At 37.8% G+C, this 17,641-nt stretch overlaps 2 protein-coding genes across 2 annotated transcripts; both read left to right on the forward strand.

The window, feature by feature from the left end:
• LOC109228917 lies at positions 1,078-4,140 on the forward strand. Its single transcript, XM_019394178.1, has 2 exons — positions 1,078-1,308; positions 3,091-4,140. Exons 1-2 carry the CDS (start codon positions 1,215-1,217, stop codon positions 3,834-3,836), a joined length of 840 nt encoding a protein of 279 aa, XP_019249723.1. The 5' UTR covers positions 1,078-1,214; the 3' UTR covers positions 3,837-4,140.
• On the forward strand, positions 10,021-11,830 carry LOC109229949. The gene is made up of 6 exons (XM_019395492.1): positions 10,021-10,107; positions 10,216-10,420; positions 10,511-10,637; positions 10,692-10,875; positions 11,100-11,210; positions 11,294-11,830. Exons 1-6 carry the CDS (start codon positions 10,021-10,023, stop codon positions 11,828-11,830), a joined length of 1,251 nt encoding a protein of 416 aa, XP_019251037.1.

Here is a 17,641-nt window from a genome sequence, read left to right on the forward strand (position 1 = left end):
CAAAGGCACAAGCCTTACTACTCATAGCAGTAGAGCCGGCCTTGGACACATATATCACAAACTGAACTCATAAGTGAGGTTCACATATAGAAAATCAATGCTCCTGCCGCGTAGCGTCGTCGCATTACAACCTATATCTCAAAAGAAAACTGTGATCAAGAGTTCATATCATAGGCATATCAACAATATATATGTATATTTATAATACGATTAACTTCACTTCATAGATATTGTGGCGCATTCAAATAGCAACTCAAGCTAAAATGCAAGCAAATCCAGCTAGATTCTAGGGATGAGCATTGGTCGGTTCGGTTCGGTTGTGAATGTTATTGGTTTGGCATATAGATTATCTGTTTATAAATATGCTAAATCGATAACCGAACCGATAAGATATCGAATATCGGTTATCGACTAACCGATAATCGATCATTATCGGTTCGGTTATTGGTTTACCCGATAAGATAACTCAATATAGATTCTAGAGGGAAGACGTAATGAAGGATAATGTGTATCGTATAAAGAATATGATAAACTTTCTCTAATGTTGTAATCCTCTCAAAAAATATGATAAACCTTACAACATTGTTTCTCTATGTGTTGAATGACAAATTTGGGAGGTTACAACCTTAGATAGAGAATCGGGAGAACTGGAAATTTTATATACCTTAGGGTAAAATTGTATTTTATAAAGTTTATAGGGTTATCGGTTAAACCGTTAATATAATTGGACAAACCGAGACCCGAACTGATAACCCAAGGGTAAAATAACATCAAATCATTACCGAACAGTTAATCCAATAACCCGATACCGATAACTCAATAAACTTTTTCCGGTTCGGACTATCAATTTTAGCCGATATACACGCCCAGCCCTACTTGATCCCCCAAGCCATCTTGACTCTTTGCCAAAGCATAAGTATGAGTATTACGTTGCTGTGATCAATCATTAAAAAGTAGTACTACTAAATAATTGTAAGTAAAATAGAAAATATGTAAAGAACATCATATTTCTCACTATATAGGGAACTAAATGTTACCCCTTTGTTCCACCATGGTGCATAAATAAATGTTTCATTTTTCATCTAAAAATAACCCGTTCTTTTATATTTGAAAATAATATGATTTTAAATTATCAGTTAATCCTTAAACCTTGTGCTCACTGTCACTCTCATTTTAAACCTAGATTGGGAAAAGCTGAAAGGAGAAGGAAATAGATGGGTCTGCTGTCTCACAGAGTAGAAAGGAGTGAGATAGCAGCAGGTGATCATATCTACACTTGGAGAACTGTCTTCACATACTCTCATCACGGTCAGTCTGTAACCCTATTTCACTAATTTTCCAAATCCTAATGTAATATGTTAGGAGTAACTTTTTTCTTCATTTCATGATACTGGAAATGGCCAAAAACTGCAGTTATAGCTAAAATTACTACCGCATATGAACAATCTTGCGTTGTATACAGTAGCATTTGGGCTTTAGATTAGAGAAATGATTGCGCAAACAGCACCAGCTTTCTTTGTCAATTTTGGATAAATTTGGCTGATTGCACAGAATTGAAACCTACGGTTTTTATTTTAGGTGTTTTATTCCTCTTTGTTGCCTTCCACTTCGTGGGTCGTCTTGGTTATCTCGTATAGGTGAAAAAATTGCAACTTTTCCATAAATAATATAGTAGTTCTTATAATATGGGTCTCCTGTCTGTAGCCAGCAATTTTATTTTTTTGTGTCCGTGGAGTGCAAATTAGTATAGGGAATTTTAAAAAGAAAGTGACTGGCTGTTGGCATTTTTATCTTAAGTAATATTTTAAAAGAAAAGGGAAAAAATTAAGTATTGAGATGTTACAGACCTTCACAAATCTAGAGGTCCACAAATTTGTTTTTTGGGGTGGAGGATGTGCATAAATATAAAACTCAACTTGTATTACAGGATGGATGTTTCTTCATTTGGTAATTTTTTTTCTTGGATTTGTGAAAATGATGTATGTTAATCTCTGATTTTTACTCCAGCTTTTACCTAGCACTGACATTACAATGCCTTTGAATTGTTACTTGATTCCAGACAATCTTCATGTGTTAGACTATCCATTTACATTCATTTTCTACCCAGCCAACACTTATGGAACTTGCGAAAGTGTACTACTTTCATCTAGACAAACATATGATTGTCCTATTAGGTGTATGGATAGTATCAGTTACATTACATATGGATCTCCAAATTTGCTGAAAATATGGTTGATGGGCCAAAAGGATAGTGACTTAGAGAGTGTTTGGTGTTGTATGATCTCAGTGGGCTTTAGCTTTTGCTAAATCGTAGTGGATTAAGCATAAGAAAAGGATACAAGCGATGACACAATTCTCTTTAGAAGCATGTCCATTTCAGGTGCTGCTTTTGCAAAATGCTAATGAGTTAATTCTGATAAGATGGTAATTTAGTAGTAGGACTATACCTCTATGTAGTATGTACACTGGAAACCTTGGACAGAAGGATTAGTAGGTTATCGAGGGGAAAAGGGAACATATTGCCCATGTAAAGTTTAGATATCTTAGACATTTCTACTCTTGGTGTAGGAGGAACTATGTTAATAACAAAGAAAACATCCTGGAGCTCATGGACTCTCTTCTATGCATATTTAGTACCTCCTTGGTACATTTATATCAACAATAGAATTATCTGTTAATAAAAGTAGCAGGAAATATCGGATATATGTCATGTTAACATGCATGTCTCCTGAATTTTGGATAACTGATCACCTTTGATATTGATGTGACCAGAAGGTCACGGGTTCGAGCTGTGGAAACAGTCTCTTGCAAAAATGCAGGGTAAGACTGTGTACAATAGACCCTTGTGGTCCGGCCCTTCCCCGGACCCGAGCATAGCGGGAGCTTAGTGCACCGAGCTGCCCTTACCATTATAACACTTTCTATTAATTAGTTAATTAGGCACAACATGCTTCATCTCCTATATTTAATTTCTTGTCACAGTGCCAGTTATTTATACTCCAGTATCGGTTGCGACTGAAAATGAGCTTAATGATATTCTAGTATTGGTTGCTGGTGTCATATTTTCAAATGTGTGAAATTCATGAGCAGGAATCTATGTTGGTGGAAGCAAAGTTGTCCATTTTACGCGTGAGCAAAATATTGTTTCAGGAGACACAATTCTCTTCTCTGTTCCCCCAAAACTCTCGTCAGTTTCGAGTACAAATGTGTCTTCGACCTGTACAAATATTCTTGACTGCGGATTTCAGCACAAGGAAAGTGGGGTGGTTCTATCTTGCTTGGATTGTTTCCTGGGTGATGGACTATTGTACCGCTTTGACTATGGAGCCAGCCCTTCAGTTTTTCTTACTAAACTCCGAGGTGGCACATGCACAACTGCACAATCTGATCCTCCAGAGGCAGTGATCCATAGAGCCATGTACTTGCTTCAAAATGGTTTCGGAAACTATGATGTCTTCAAGAATAACTGTGAAGATTTTGCCTTGTACTGTAAAACTGGTCTTCTTGTTCTTGACCAAGGAGCTCTTGGAAGGAGCGGTCAAGCTGCCTCTGTTATAAATGCTCCTTTGGCAGCTATTGCTTCTTCGCCCCTTAAGTTATTCATGTCAAGTCCGGCTGGCTTAGTCTTAGCAACTGCTGGTATGTATTGTTTGACGAGGTATGTAAGTGACATTGGTGTGAGGAGTGATGTTACTAAGGTGAAAGTAGAGGAACTGACTTCGTTCCATAATTGCAAAAGCTTGAAGAAACCCATCAATGAGGACCATTGTGATACAAGAGAGGTGACTCTTAATCAAACAGATACACCAGCTAAAAAGCGGCGAAGATGTGATTGAAACAAAATTAGCAGTGTGCCGGACTACTCATTTTCCATGTTTTGAGTCAGGGGTCAAGGCTCCAACAGGACCTGAAGCCCGAATAAATCTTCCAATGAGGAATTTGAAGGGCTTGGTTTTTTACTTTTTTGTCTTCACTTTGTTCTCCCTAGCAAGCTGAAAACCTTTTTTGCAGAATATGGATTGGGGGTCTGTAGAAGGTTTGGATTAGTCTTTGTAAATAGCTGGACTAGTCTTTTATTTTTCTCCAGCAAAATGGTATGTGCTGTTTAGTCGGTGATATCTTCAATGATTTTTGTTCTTATTCTTGCTTACAACTAAGCAGGTAACGTTAATTCTGATCAACATAAATAAGTTCCTTTTTTTCTTTCAAATACGTCAAAGAATATATGATTGTCCATTAGTTTTGGTTCCTGTTGATTGAATTTGCTAAACTATGGAAAAATGATCTTGCTATTCTTTTCCTTTGCCTTCATTTGAAGCTGCCCGTGTAAACGAGGGTAAACTGGCAACAAAGTTTGATTGTAGTCATTTTGCTACTCTGAGAATAAGGCAGACATTTTCGCTGAAGAAATAATTTGTAGAGCAAGACTTTCTGATATACACCATCACTCTACATATTGCCATTCATTATCCGAACTATAAAGAAAAAAAAAAAAAAAAAAGGAAGAAGAGATCAATCCGTTGTCATATAGGTGCAGCACGATTAGCAGCATCTTAATTGCTCTCCTCTCAAGTGTAGGCCTTGCCGTCGAGTTGAACCAAGTCGAGCTGAACTCATCAAGCCTAATCCACTATCAAGCTTGGACCGGCTCATCCCATTTTGTTTCCGCACACTAAGTAATACCTTTATGTTTCGGGTTGGAGCCATGGAAGCGGTCACTAATTAGGGTAGATTGTCTACATCACACCTCTTGGGGTGCGACCCTTCTTCGGATCCAGTGTTAATGCGGAATGTTTTGTGCATCCAGTTGCCCTTTATACTAAGTAACACCTTTTGGAGGGTCTCAATTCATAATCTATACTATATTAAAAGCACGAAGGCCCTTAGCGAAATATCGTTCGTCTTTTTTACCCTCTAAAAATAAATTTCACGTTGGACACTATTGTAATTTAAGTTACTTTCCTAATATTTAGAAAATTAAAATCACCTAAAATTTTGGTTATTAAATATTTCCTTATTGAACTAAGAAAGAAAGTCTTAAATTTTAGCTTTCACCGTAACATGTTAATTAAATAAGAAAACGTGTTCATGGGTTACCTTTGTTGAAAATTCTACAACTTACTTTTGTTGATTTAATAGTTATTTAATTATTATTTTAATATTTAAGAGCTTAAAATTAATTAAAATTTTGCGTATCAATTTATTTTCTTATTCGAACCATGTAGAAAGTTATAATATACAAAGATTATTAAAATATCACTTCGTATAGGTCTTGCAAGTAAATTAGATGTAAATAATTTTTAAAAATAGATAAAAGAAGAATAAAAAGATTTGAGAAAGAAGAAGTACAGGTTTTTGGACAATAACGTAGATAGTTTCACTTTATAAATATACAAGACTAATGCACCAATAATTTTATTCAATATTATACTTTAAACTTTCAAAAGTTTTAAATGCACAAATTAACAAGATTTCTTAATTATTAATCCATGATATATTTAGCTAAATATGAGCCGGTTTATTAGCTAGCTTTCAATTGTAGATTCTCTTGCTAGCTTGTTTTTTTTAATGTCTTTTTTTTTTATTATTGCACTTTGATTTTGTGTTATTTAAAGTTCGTAAATTATTAGTTCTCTACTTATATGTTATAAGTTGTATCCTTCAAGATTATTTACATTTCCAAGGTTCTTGGCTGTGAAACTGGAATTATGAAATTACAAACTTGGAACAAATCTTAAGTTGAATTATTGATGATTGAGGACTTCTGAGATAGTTTCTTTAATTATTGAGTTAGTTATATACAACCAATATTCATGATCATTTTTAGGAACTTACACTTTTATTTTATCCAATTTTTTTTTTTTAATTTATACTCATTAAGACAGGATTCACGCGCATCGCGCGTACCCTAAGACTAGTATTTTAAATTAACAAGTAATAATTAAATTAGAAGAAAATCAAATTTGAGTTGTCTCAGTTGGTTGATTACCTAAACTTTCACCTCGTTGGTAAGGGTTTCCCTCCCCATTTTCCCTTCTTCTATCCAGATTTTCTTTTTTAAAATGAAAAAAAAAAACTATAACAAAACGGTGTTAATAGATGTTAAGTCAATGAAAACAGTAATCACATTTTCTTGATTAAATTATGAAAAAGAATATTAAACAATGGTACTTCTGAAAGAAAAATACTAGAAATCAATGAATTAATCGGATGCAGGGTTAAAAATAAAATTAACTACACAATTAGGTAGAAACGACACGAGATAGCTATTTTAGAGGGCTGCTATTTAGAAATTAGTCAGTGTATCTTGAATTTTAATTTTCTAGTTAAGTGTTTCAGGACACAGTGTCCTGAAGTTAAGATTTTTAGTTTAAATTTTCAGGACAAAATAAGTACTGGTTAATCCCCAAATAGTAGTAGTTCAATTGCCGAAACTTAGTGAAGAGTTCGAGGATCGAGCAGCTAAATCAGGCGCTTGCAGAGAAGCTCGAGATTATCAGCAATTGAGATCAAAAGAAGAAGACGAAGAGAGTATAAATAGAGAGAATTGTAATAGCTTTTCTAATATCTTTGTAATGTGTACAATGAGATCATTTATAGAATTGGATTATATTGAATTGTGTAGCCTACTCTAACTGACTCTACTGACTTCCATTTAATCAAATATCGTAATCTTGATGCGTTCTTAATAGATCGATTTCAAAGGAATATAGGCGTTAATCTATTTTGGATAGGCGAGTAGTGCTTCGGAAGAAGGCTATGAGAGCAATTGTTCGATAAATTGGCAACCATGAGTGAATTGTATGAAAGGGAGAGTTAACTAGGACATAATAGGATTGGTGAATCGATCACAACCCTGAAATATTTGTCTCTACTGAATACACAACAATCATTTTACTGCTTGATAATTTAGTTGTAACTTAGAATTATAGTTTAGTATAATCAATTCTTGAACTCGAATTGGCTCGACTGAATAACAATCTTGGTGAACTTAGTGGGTATTTGATATAAGTTTCTGTGGGTTCGACACTCGACTTATCATTTTATTACTTGTACGACCACGTATACTTGCGTGTGCGTTAGGGAACAACAAGTTTTTGGCGTCGTTATCAGGGAATAGGATATTGACTACTTTCTAGTTTTTGCTTTCGTTGTTTATTTCGTCAAGTCTAACATTACTTGATTATTACTCTGATCTCAGGAACTTTGATTGAATGCGCAGGGTCAGAAGTCAGGACAGACATCAAGGTTTTGACCCCGAACCTGAGAGAACATTTTATAGGAGGTTGAGGGAAGCAAGGGACACAAATAATCTTCAGGCACTTGTTCAATTTCCTGTGAATATGGCAGAGGAGCAACATATGGCTGTTTAGGAGGTGGCGATGCTCAGCATTGCTAATGTCGCCTCGAGCATTGTGAAGCCCAGAATCATTGGGCACTTTGAGCTGAAACAAAGCATGATCCAGCTACTACATGCGAATGGGCAGTTTATGGGTCTTCCACACGAGGATCCACAACAACATATCCTGAATTTCTTGGAGATTAGTGATACTTATATAACTAACGGAGTCACTCCAGACTATGTGAGGCTCACACTTTTCCCCTTTTCTTTGTTGGGCGAAGCAAAGCGATGGCTGAAGGCAGAACCAGCTAATTCTATTATATCATAGAATGATCTGGCAAGGAAATATTGGCAAGGTTCTTCCCTTCAGGCAAAACTGCAAAGATCAGAAGTAAAATAGTTGCCTTCAAACAGAAAGCGGGGGAGTCTTTATACTCAGATTGGGAGAGGTTCAAGGGGTTGCCCAGAGACTGTCCTCATCACAATCAGACAAACGAAGTGTTAGCTCACACTTTCATAGAAGGGCTACATCCTGAGATAAAGATTGTGGTAGATGCTGCAGCTGGAGGTCAAGTGTTGGAGAAAAGCTTTGATGAGATATATGCGTTATTGAACAAATTCTCCAAAAGCAATCCTGATTGGCAATGAGAGATGGGCAGCCACACAGTGCAAAAATCTACAGGGGTTCTTGAGTTAGATGTCGTCTCGGCATTATCAGCGCAGATTTCCAAGTTGACCAACCAAGTCAATCAGATGACCTTGGTTATTAACAAGCAACAAGCCCAGCCAGTGCAATAGGTTCAATTGTTTTATGAATTATGTGGAGAGGGTCATACGAGCGACTTATGTCCAACTAATCCAGAGTCTGTCTATTTTGTGGGTAATGCAAATAGGGGCCAGACAAACGTGTATGGGAACTTACAATCCCAACTGGAGGAACCACCCAAACTTCTCTTGGGGTGGAAACCAAGGTGCTCAAAATCAATACAGGCCACAAGCACCTCAACAACAATTTAGGCCACCTCAGGCTGAACAATAAGCAAACTCAACAAGTCACCTTGAGGAGATGATGAATAAATTAATGGATGATCAGTAGGCCCAAGCCGCAACAATGAGAAATTTGGAGCGACAATTGGGACAACTTGCCAGTGCCCAAAATACTCGACAAGTTGGAGCTCTTCCAAGAGACACTAAGGCTAATCCTAAGGCATCTATTAATGCTGTGTCATTGAGGAATGGGAGACAGTTAGAAGAAGTCCAGTCAAAAAAGAGAAAATAGGTGACATTTAATGAGAAGCCGGCCAGTATAGAGTCAGAATTAGAAAAATCAAAGGAGTAAGAGAAGCCAACTGAAGAGGCGGTGGCTAAGCAATCCCCCATCATTAGTTGCGAGTCCACCACCCCCATTCCCTCAAAGATTGCAAAAAGTGAAGGATAATGTCGCGTATAAAAAGTTTCTTGATATTTTGAAACAGGTGCAGATTAATATTCCACCGGTAGACATCCTGCAAGAAGTGCCCAAATATGCAAAATACATCAAGGACATAGTAGCAAATAAAAGGAGGTTGACCAAATTCGAGACTGTGGCACTCACTGAGGAGTGTAGCTCAAGAATCCAAAGCAAGCTACCTCAGAATTTGAAGGATAGAGGTAGTTTCACTATCCAAATCTCGATTGGTAAGCATGCAGTCGGGCGAGCTTTGTGTGATCTTGGAGCGAGCATCAATTTGATGCCGCTATCTATTTTCAGACAATTGGGTTTGGGTGAGCCGCGCCCGACGACGGCAATCTTACAGTAGGTTGATCGCTCCCTTGCTCACCCTGAAGGAGTGATTGAAGATGTGTTAGTTCAAGTGGGTTCTTTCATATTCCCTACTGATTTCATTATCTTGGACTATGAGCCTGACCAGGAAGTCCCATTTATTTTGGGGTGTCCATTCTTAGCCACAGGCTGAGCTGTTATTAATGTATGCGAAGGAAAGATGACGATGAAAGTAGGCGATAGAGTGGGTATTCAATGTTCATAAAGCACTCAGATTGCCAGCCAACTATGAAGAGCTATCCATGATTTATGTGGTGGAAAGTGATGCTACGTCATTGGTGCCTTATATGAGGCCCATAGATCCTCTTGAACGAGTTTTGATTGGGGATGAAGAAAATAATGAAGATGAGATGATGGGAGAAATTAAGCAATTACTTGACATATCTTGCAGTTATGTCCATGGGTTTGGGAGATTTGAGGAGTTGGACAGGCTTGTCACTCTGACCCCTCTTAAGCCATCTATTGAAGAAGTTCCAAAGCTAGAACTAAAGCCCCTTTCCAGCGCACATGCGCTATGCTTATTTGGGGAACTCTGAGACATTGCTAGTGATTATCTCATCCATCTTGACTATGCACCAGAAGACAAATTGCTCAGAGTACTTCGCGAGCATAAAAAGGCTATCGGGCGGACAATTACTGACATCAAGGGAATTAGTCCATCATTTTGCATGCATAAAATCTTTCTGGAAGATGGACACTGCCCCAGTGTTGAGCAGTAAAGGAGATTAAATCCCATTATGAAAGAGGTTGTGAAGAAGGAGGTAATTAAGTGGCTCGATGCAAGTATTATCTTTCCTATTTCTAACAGCAACTAGGTAAGCCCAATGCAATGTGTGCCCAAAAAGGGGGGATGACTATGGTAGAGAATGAGAGAAATGAGCTAATTCCTACTCGCACTCTGATGGGGTGGAGAGTTTCCATTGATTATAGAAGGCTCAACAAAGTAACCCGCAAAGACCACTTTCCACTTCCATTCATTGACTAAATGTTGGACAGGTTGGCGGGGCATGAATATTATTGCTTTCTTGATGGTTATTCGGGGTACAACCAGATTGTCATATATCTAGAGGATCAGGAGAAGACCACTTTTACTTGTCCTTATGTCACTTTCGCTTTCAAGCGTATGCCATTTTGTCTTTTTAATGCACTAGCCACTTTCCAGAGATGCATGATGGCTATTTTCACCGATATGGTGGGAAAATTTGTGGAAGTAGTTATGGATGATTTTTCAGTCTTTGGGTCTTCTTATGATGATTGTTTGAAGAATTTGAGCAAGGTGTTATCCCGTCGTGAAGAAACAAATCTAGGGTTGAATTGAGAAAAGTGCCATTTTGTGGTGCATGAAGGCATCATGTTGGGTCACAGAGTGTCTAGAAGCGGCATTGAAGTTGATAAGGCGAAGGTGGAGGCAGTTGAAAAATTACCTCCACCCATTTCTGTGAAGGGTGTTCGGAGTTTCTTGGGACACGCGGGGTTCTATCGGCACTTTATAAAGGATTTTTCAAAAATTTCTACTCCTTTGTGCAGGTTGCTTGAAAAAGATGTAACTTTCAATTTTGATGACGCCTGCCTGAAGGCATTTGAAGAGCTCAAAAAGAAGTTGGTGGCTGCTCCCATTATTGTGGCACCAGATTGGTCCCTACCATTTGAACTTATGTGTGATGGAAGTGACCATGCTATCGGGGCACTGTTAGGCCAGAGGAAGGACAAGGTGTTTTATTCCATCTACTATGTGAGTAAGACTCTTGATATGCACAGCTGAACTAAACCACCACTGAAAAGGAGTTGTTAGCCGTTGTGTGGGCCTTTGAGAAATTTTGGGCATACTTGGTGAGAACAAAAGTTATAGTCCATACTGATCCTGCAGCAATCAGGTATCCATGTATAAAAAAAGAATCTAAGGCTAGATTGATGCGCTGGGTTTTGTTGTTGCAGGAATTTGATGTAAAAATACGAGATCGAAAGGGCACAAAGAACCAAGTAGCTGACCATCTATCAAGGCTGGAAAATCATGACCACGTGGAGGAGGGTGGAGATATTAAAGAGGTATTCCTGATGTGCAACTTTTTGGTATCACCCAAGACCTGCCCCCATGGTACACAAACTATGTGAAATATCTTGTGAGTGAGCTACTTCCTCCTGAAATTGAATCTGAAGCTAAAAAGAGGTTTCTACATGATGTGAACTTCTACTACTGGGATGAGCCATACTTGTTCAAGCGGTGTGCTGATAAGTTGATGAGGAGATACATTCCAAAAAAGGAGGTGGAATTAGTGTTGTATGATTGTCATGCATTACCTTATGGGGGCCATCATGGAAGCGATAGAACAGCTGCAAAGATATTACAATCCGGTTTCTTTTGGCCAACATTATTCAAGGATGCCCATGCACTTGTTAAAAAGTGTGACCAGTGTCACAGAACAGGAACAATCACAAAGAGGCATTTGAATAACATCCTGGAGGTCGAGATTTTTTATGCGTGGGGGATAGATTTTATGGGACCATTCCCATTGTCCAGAGAAAACAAATACATCTTGCTAGCAGTTGACTACGTGTTAAAATGGGTAGAGGCGATCACATTGCCAACAAATGATGCCATGGTGGTAGCTTCTTTTGTGAAAAAGAACATATTTCTCGAGGTTTGGGACTCCACATGCCTTGATTAGTGATGAAGGGGCACATTTTTGCAATCGGTTGTTGAATAACCTTCTAGCTGAAATAGAGTCCGCCGTAGAGTTACTACGGCATATCATCCTCAAATAAGTGGACAAGCTGAGGTGTCTAACAAAGAAATAAAGCAAATCTTAGAGAAGACAGTGAGTGTGAATAGGAAGGATTGGGCTGCAAAGTTAGATGATGCCTTGTGGGCATATAGAACTACATATAAAATGCCAATTGGGGCGTGGCCGTATAAGCTTGTTTATAGGATGGCATGTCACTTGCCTGTTGAAATTAAACACAAAACGTACTGGCTATTGAAAAGTTGAATATTGACCTTGATGTCGCAGGTGAGAAGAGACTCTTGCAGTTGAATGAGTTAGATGAGTTCAGACTGCACTCTTATTAAAATGCTAAGCTTTACAAGGAGAAAATGAAAAGATGGCATGACAAGCGTATCAAGACACATCACTTCGAGCCAGGCCAACAGGTATTATTGTTCAATTCTAGGCTCAAGATGTTTCCTGGAAAGTTAAAATCGAGATGGTCAGGCCCGTTTGAGGTGGTGAGAGTCACTCCTTATGGTGCAATTGAACCGCGTGCTTTAAATGGTGAAAGGAAATTTTTGGTGAATGGACAAAGAGTCAAGCACTATTAGGGAGGAATAATTGATCGTGAGAAGACCAATGTTGCACTCGTTGATGAGTGAGCGAGGCCCTGCATCGTGCCGTGACGTTAAATCGGGCGCTTGTTGGGAGGCAACCCAGCTTTACTACTTTCTTTTATTTTTATTTTTATTATATTATGTTGTAGTGTTTGTTTTGATTTTTTTAGGACGATAAGCATAGGAAACAAAGCCATTGGAAGAGTACAAAAGCGAGCTTGATGGTGAGAAGTAAGTGTGGGGTGCCCTTAAAAAGGACCATACCTGGGAGAAGTCTGAGTATCCCGTGAGCTGCGAATTCTTAGGACTTTGGCCTACCAGGGAGTCTCTTTTACCCTCTTGTTATTTATAGTGTGCATTAAGGACATTGCACAATTTTAAGTGTGGGATGAGGATATTGACTGGGTGATTTTCTGTGCTATCTTAGCTTAGTTGTAGTACTCGTTCTTAGTATAGTTGTTTTTGTTTAAAAAAAAAGTAGAAAAATTGGACTTTTCCCTACGATGGATCTCATTCGACAGTTTTCTTGAGGGATTTAAGTCAAAAGAAAAAGGACAAAAAGATTTTCTTTTGTTAGGTAGTGTAATAATTTCCCCTTGTTTTTTCTTTGTACCGCGGTTCTTTCGAAGGATTTTTTTTGAACTAGGTGTAGTTATTTTTTTTAGGAGTAGGAATCACTGTGCCGTGAATTAAATTGAAGCAAATCTCTTAGCTTTGTTAAGCCTTGAGAATAGTGAGTACTTTGGTTGTGACGCTTAGACTCAGTTTTTGACTCTTATATAAGTACCTTAAATTGTATGATCTTAACTTTTAACTGCTTTGACTAGAGTGTCTTGATGAGTCCAATCCTGAGTGAGTTATGTGCCAAGTGTGTGTGAGGTTTGTTTGTTATTCTATGTATTGCATTTGATGTCTAGAACTTGCCCCGTGTGTTTACAAAGCGAAATAGTAGTTTTGTTCAGTCTTGGAAGTGATAGAGGCGTTTCTTTGTTGAACCAGTTAAATATTTTACCCGCCTAATTGTTATGTATTGTAGTTAACCCCTTTGAGCCTGTAATCCTGTTTCTTTGGCAACCATATTACAAGCCTTACCTATTTGTTTGAATTAACTATCTATTTGAACCTTTTCACCTATCATGAGCACTTGAATTATAATGAACTTTGTAAAAGTTAAAGTGTGGGGTGGTTGGTTTGGCTTTTGAGTGGAACTAATGAAATAAGGAGAAAGGTGCACTATTTTGAAAAAGTAAGAGCCACTTGAATTGAAAAAGAAAGGAGATAATAGTTGTATTGTTGTGAAAAATAGTCCTTGATAGTGGTGACTCTTGATGTAATTGTGCTTAAAGTAGTATGGAGTTAATGTATATGAATATGAAGGTGGAGATATGGTTTGACATAAGTATGGGGTTTTAAAAGGTAAAGTGTATGTATTAAAGTGCTTAGGGAGGAGTAATCACTCTTATATCGAAATGTATCCTACCCGTACCGCAGCCTACATTACAACCAATTAAAGTCCTACTTGATCCTAGACTGAATGAGCTCGATTAGTAGAGTAGTACACTACGAGAAAGCCTATGGTGCATTTTGTGTGGCATATGAATGTTATTTCTAAGAGTGAGTGAATTCTTTCTATCTTGAGTTCCTAATTATTCTTAAATTTTATTATGTGTGGAACTACTCTCTTTTGTCGTGTGAAGGCACTTGATTCATGAAGGAAAGGTAATGTCATTGACCTCTATGTTAGAGTAAGTGAGTGAGTTTTGAATAATGCGTGGTACTTGTGATTCAAATTTTGAGGTGAAGATGTTACACTCTTGTGCTTAGTCTATTTTAAATGGTCTTAGCGTGATGAGTTAGGAGAATTGTTTAGAAAGGTCGTGTCTATATAAAGTGTAGTTTGATTGGTCGAGGACGAGCAATGGTTTAAGTGTGGGGTGTTGATAGTAGGCTATAATTATATATTTTAGTCGATTATTACACTCTTATTTACTGCACTTTAATTGAGTTTGAGCTTTAATCGCTAGTATTTTTCACTAAATGTGTGTTTTATGCCTTGTAGGAGTGATTCCGATCTATGTAGATGTTATGGAATGAATTCAGGCTATTCTGTAACTTTGAAGTTTGAGTAAAATCCCAAGGATTAAGTTGGGATCGTGTTCGGGGATCAACGGATGATAGTGTACTTTAGGAACGAAACAAAGAATCGAGCAGGCATAATGTACATTGTCTAGTAAAATTCACATAATTTTTTGCTCAGAAATCCGTTTAGGCTCCACAATATATCGCTGGAAAGATATTTAAAGGGGCTACGACTTTCATGTTTTATATTTTCCCAAATTCCCACAACTGCAGAGCGTGGCGCGCCATGACTGCCTATTTCGCTCCTGCCTCGAAATTGCAAGGTTCCTGATAAAGTCCACTATCATCCCGCGTGGCGCGTTGCCCCATGCGGCGCGCCTGTGCAATTTTTACAGAGTAACAATCCTATTTCGTGTAGGAGAAGGTGGTTTCAGTTGGAACCGACCCTACATGGTATAAATACATGTAAAACGTTATTTTGAGGGACTTTTGACATACTTTTGACCTAGCAAGGGAGCATTCAGGAGCAAGGCTATCTCAGATTTCTTCATCGGTTCTTAGTATTTTCAATTATGCAACACTTATGACTTTGTTTGACACTATCATGAGTGGCTAAAACCCATAGTTCTGGAGTTTTGATTTAGCCATGAATATTGTTGTTTAACATTGACTTAACCTTGATTATAATTCACTAATATATGGTTGTTTCTTCAATTCTGTGATTAATTGCTTAATTGTCTTGCCAACCGTTAGGTTCTATTTACTATCTATGCTATGCTTAGGAAAGCCATGTTTGGATTATAGAAGAATTGAAGAGAGCACGATCTTAACTCTGAAGGGGGACAGATTTGTGATTAGGGTAGGAATATACCTAGTCACCGTGCTTAATTAAATATCGTAATCTTAATGCTTTCTTAATAGGTTGATTTCATAGGAATATAGGCGTTAATATATTTTTTATAGGCGAATAGTCTTCGGGAGAAGGCTATGAGAGCAATTATTCGATAAATTAGCAACCATGAGTGAATTGTATGAAAGGGAGAGTTAACTAGGACACAATAGGGCTGGTGAATCGATCACAACCCTGGAATATTTGCCTCTACTGAATACACAACAATCATTTTACTGATTGATAATTTAGTTGTAACTTAGAATTATAGTTTAGTATAATCAACTTTTGAACTCGAATTGGCTCGACTGAATAAAAATCTTGGTGAACTTAGTGGGTAGTTGATACAAGTCTCTCTGGGTTCGACATTCGACTTATCATTTTATTACTTGTACGACCACGTATACTTGCGTGTGCGTTAGGGAGCAACACTATTCAGAACTTCAGTCTGGCCATCACTTTGTGGGTGGTAAGCTGAAGAGGTGTTCAATTTTACTCCTTGGATATAAAACAACTCCTGCCAAAAGAACTCAGAAAAACTGCATCACTGTCACTAACTATTGAGTCTGGAGGTCCATATAGTCTGAGAACCACATCCATAAATATCTTAGCTACAAACTGAGCAGTATAGAGATGTTTTAGAGGGATGAAGTGGCCATACTTACTGTGCCTATCCACAATAACGAAGATTACTTCATGACCATTGGATTTGGGAAGAACATCTATGATTCCATATTAGTTTGAGACCCACCATCTCAGGTATGTGTAGAGGTTGTAAGAGTTCCGGATAAGCTGCTAAGTCAGCTTTATTTCTCTAGCAGATGTCACACCCTTGTATAAAAACCTTCACATCTTTCCTTATATCCTTCCAATAAAACAGTGTTGTTACCCTTTTAAGTGTTGCTTCAATACCCTAATGGCCACATTGAGGTGTGGAATGCCATAAAGCAATAATATCCTTCCTTAGCTGTTGGACCTTACCCACTACTAGTTTTTTCTTTCTCCTCAATTAATTATGGTACCAAGTGAATCGAGGGTGAGTAGCTGGATTTGCTTGAAGCTGCTCAATGAGAACTTTTAGTTCCAGGTCTGTATCCCAACTATGAGCTATAGCCTGCATTAGCTAAGAGTTGGTAGTAGAAATGACTAAAGAAAATACCTCATCCATAGATACTGTTGAAAGTGCATCAATCACGTTATTTTCAGCTCCTCTATTGTATTCAATAACATTGTCAAAAGGCATTAGTTTAGTCAGCCACATTAGTTGAGAGTTTGTATGCAACTTCTATTCCATCAGAAACTTTAAAGCTCTCTGATATGTCCTGATGATGAATCTTTTGACCAAGTAAGTATTGAGACCACTTAGTCACTGCATAAACAATAGCCAAGAGTTCCCTATCATACATTGAGAAGTGTAGCATGTCTGGGAGATAATGCTCTACTAATAAAGGCAACCTTGCTGCATTAAGACATCACCTATCTCCTACCCACTTGCATCAGTTTCCATAATGAAGGTCTTATTAGGATCAGATAGTGCCAATACTGGGGCCTGAGTCAGCACAATCTTCAATTGTTCAAAAGCCTTAGATGCAGTAAGAGACCATTTGAAGCTATCCTTTTTGAGGAGGTCAGTTAAAGGCTTGCTGATAACTCCAATGCCTCTGATGAATTTTCTATAGTATCCAGCAAGACCAAGGACTCCTCTCAGTTGTTTAATTGTGTTTGGCCAATTCTTCACAGCTTCCACCTTTTAAGGGTCTTTTGACACACCTTCTGTAGTAATAAAGTGACCCAAATACTTTATCCTTGGCACCCCAAATAAGAATTTATATTGCTTTGTAAACATCTGGAGTTTCCTCATTTCTAAAAAGACAGATTTGAGGTACAACAAATGTGCCTTTATATCCCTACTGTAAACTAGTATGTCATCAAAGAACACCAAGACATACTTCCTAAGAAAGGTTTGAAATACCGAATTCATTAATTTTTGGAATGTGGCTGGGGCATTTAAAAACCTAAAAGGTATCACCGGGTATTCATAGTGACATGCATGAGTTCTAAAAGTAGTTTTTGGCACATCTTCCACTTTCATTCTCAGTTGATGATAACCATACTTGAAGTCTATTTTTGAAAAAACCTTAGCCCCTCTCAACTTATCCAATAAGTCCTCTACAATTGGAATTGAAA

This window comes from Nicotiana attenuata, chromosome 7 (assembly GCF_001879085.1).
Source record: "Nicotiana attenuata strain UT chromosome 7, NIATTr2, whole genome shotgun sequence".
NCBI classification, from domain to species: Eukaryota; Viridiplantae; Streptophyta; class Magnoliopsida; order Solanales; family Solanaceae; genus Nicotiana; species Nicotiana attenuata.

Excerpts from the sequence above, each read along its gene's own strand:
- LOC109228917 (XM_019394178.1), top strand. The coding sequence starts at position 1,215 with ATGGGTCTGCTGTCTCACAGAGTAGAAAGGAGTGAGATAGCAGCAGGT. Across the intron at positions 1,309-3,090 it reads CTTCACATACTCTCATCACG|GAATCTATGTTGGTGGAAGC; the intron begins GTCAGTCTGTAA and ends ATTCATGAGCAG.
- LOC109229949 (XM_019395492.1), top strand. The coding sequence starts at position 10,021 with ATGGTAGAGAATGAGAGAAATGAGCTAATTCCTACTCGCACTCTGATG. Across the intron at positions 10,108-10,215 it reads ATTATAGAAGGCTCAACAAA|ATTGTCATATATCTAGAGGA; the intron begins GTAACCCGCAAA and ends GGGTACAACCAG. Across the intron at positions 10,876-11,099 it reads TAGGCCAGAGGAAGGACAAG|GAATTTGATGTAAAAATACG; the intron begins GTGTTTTATTCC and ends TTGTTGTTGCAG.